This window comes from Seriola lalandi, unplaced genomic scaffold (genome assembly GCF_002814215.2).
Source record: "Seriola lalandi dorsalis isolate HSWRI2012SDOR001 ecotype SW California unplaced genomic scaffold, Sedor1 jcf7180002001799, whole genome shotgun sequence".
NCBI classification, from domain to species: Eukaryota; Metazoa; Chordata; class Actinopteri; order Carangiformes; family Carangidae; genus Seriola; species Seriola lalandi.
The window spans coordinates 1-1,731 of NW_019472455.1; the positions used below are offsets into that span (position 1 = coordinate 1).

General features: G+C 41.7%; 1 protein-coding gene across 1 annotated transcript; it reads left to right on the top strand.

The window, feature by feature from the left end:
* The first annotated feature begins 101 nt into the window (after nt 1-101).
* On the top strand, nt 102-1,406 carry LOC111664799 (elongation factor 2b-like). The gene is made up of 2 exons (XM_023419570.2): nt 102-244; nt 727-1,406. The coding sequence occupies exons 1-2, from the start codon at nt 190-192 to the stop codon at nt 918-920; spliced, it is 249 nt and encodes an 82-aa protein (XP_023275338.2). The 5' UTR covers nt 102-189; the 3' UTR covers nt 921-1,406.
* The last annotated feature ends 325 nt before the right edge of the window (nt 1,407-1,731 follow it).

Consider the following 1,731-nt stretch of genomic DNA (forward strand, 5'->3'; position numbering starts at 1 on the left):
TCACACGATTTGCAGGTAGAATCCTTGAGTTTCAACTATAAATGCTCGTCAACTGCCTCATGCCAGTTTTTTAGGCTGCACGTCTGACGCTTGTGCCTCTTGTCTATACAGTGCCCCGAGCAGGTGGTAGGCGGGATCTATGGCGTGCTGAACAGGAAGCGAGGTCACGTGTTTGAGGAATCCCAAGTGATGGGCACTCCGATGTTTGTGGTGAAAGCCTACCTGCCTGTCAATGAGTCCTTTGGTGAGTGTGTGCCTCAGTGTGTGTATCTTTTGCGGTGGGTCTTACTCTTAGTTTCATGATAAATATTGTATGAACCTTCTAGATTTTCAGTATTTTGATTAGAGTAGAATAATTCATGATTCATTTTGATCTTGTTCAGCAATCATATGGGAGGGCATCATTAGTCAAAAAGCAGTCAGAAAAGGAGAAGCTGCTACAAAGGTCTAAAGATTAAATTGGATCTCTTTGTGTCTGTATGTGAAGATCCATATCAATGTTTTTAATTATTATTATACATGTTGAAAATAAGAAGATCCCAGCTGTTCTATAACTCAGCTACAAGTATGAAACATGTTCTCTCTTGGACTTTCCAGCAATTAACCAATCGTTATCAAAGTGTGATGCAATTCCCACCGCATGTGGATCAGAGTCACATTCTTGGCAGACAGGGATGTTCTACAATTTGAAACAGTGCTATTTATATCTTTATTTATTCCCTCCAGGGTTCACAGCCGACCTGCGCAGTAACACTGGAGGCCAGGCCTTTCCTCAATGTGTGTTTGACCACTGGCAGATTCTCCAGGGAGACCCCAACGACCCCGCCAGCAGACCCTTCCAAGTTATCGCTGAAATTAGGAAACGCAAAGGTCTCAAAGAGGGCATTCCCGCTCTCGACAACTACTTGGACAAACTGTAAACACTGAACCCGGATTAAAAAAACAACCAAATCAATCTCTAAACCCTACCCCGTGGGCACTTTAAATCTTTGCACAGGCTTAAAGATACATTGCACAAATTGTTTTGACTTTGAGTCCAGAGCAGAAACAAAGCTTATGATTTCGTTGTAGGCTAGTGGAAGCAGTGATGCTTTTTTCATTTCACAGCTACAGTACACCAAGTGCCTAGGGCAAGGGTTTTGGGGAACAATTGGATGAAAGCAGTTGTATTATGAATTTCTTGTTTCTTCTATTCCTCCACATCAGTCTCTTCTCACCCAAATCATCTGCCAGGATGGGCCTGTACAGTGCACTGTGATACTGCTGCAATAATGCATATTTAAATGGATCATGGCCAGAAAAAAAACCATGGAAATCACAATAAAGTGTTACAGAAGTCAAACTCCCTGGATTGGACCTTTGTTCAGTGGATGTAATGAATAAAAAGATTCAGCTAATGATGAAAATGTGACTCCTGAAGTTCTGTTATTGCTCCAGTCAGCAGGCAGTAACTAAAGGAATAATTTGACATTTTGGGAAATACACCGATACACTTTCTGGCTGTGAGTTAAGATTAGATCATTACCACTCTCCATGGCCAGATTAATCTCCCATGGGACCCCTGGGAAACGTTTGTTGTTGGGCCCCTATTTACCGCCACTATATATGGCAGACTAACCCAGACACCAACCGGTATTCTGGAGCTGAAAGCATTAGCTGATTAATTGATTAATCAATTGACAGAAAATTAATAGGCAACAATGTGGATAAGTGATTAAACATTTAAGGGTT

Excerpts from the sequence above, each read along its gene's own strand:
- LOC111664799 (XM_023419570.2), top strand. The coding sequence starts at position 190 with ATGGGCACTCCGATGTTTGTGGTGAAAGCCTACCTGCCTGTCAATGAG. Across the intron at positions 245-726 it reads GCCTGTCAATGAGTCCTTTG|GGTTCACAGCCGACCTGCGC; the intron begins GTGAGTGTGTGC and ends TATTCCCTCCAG.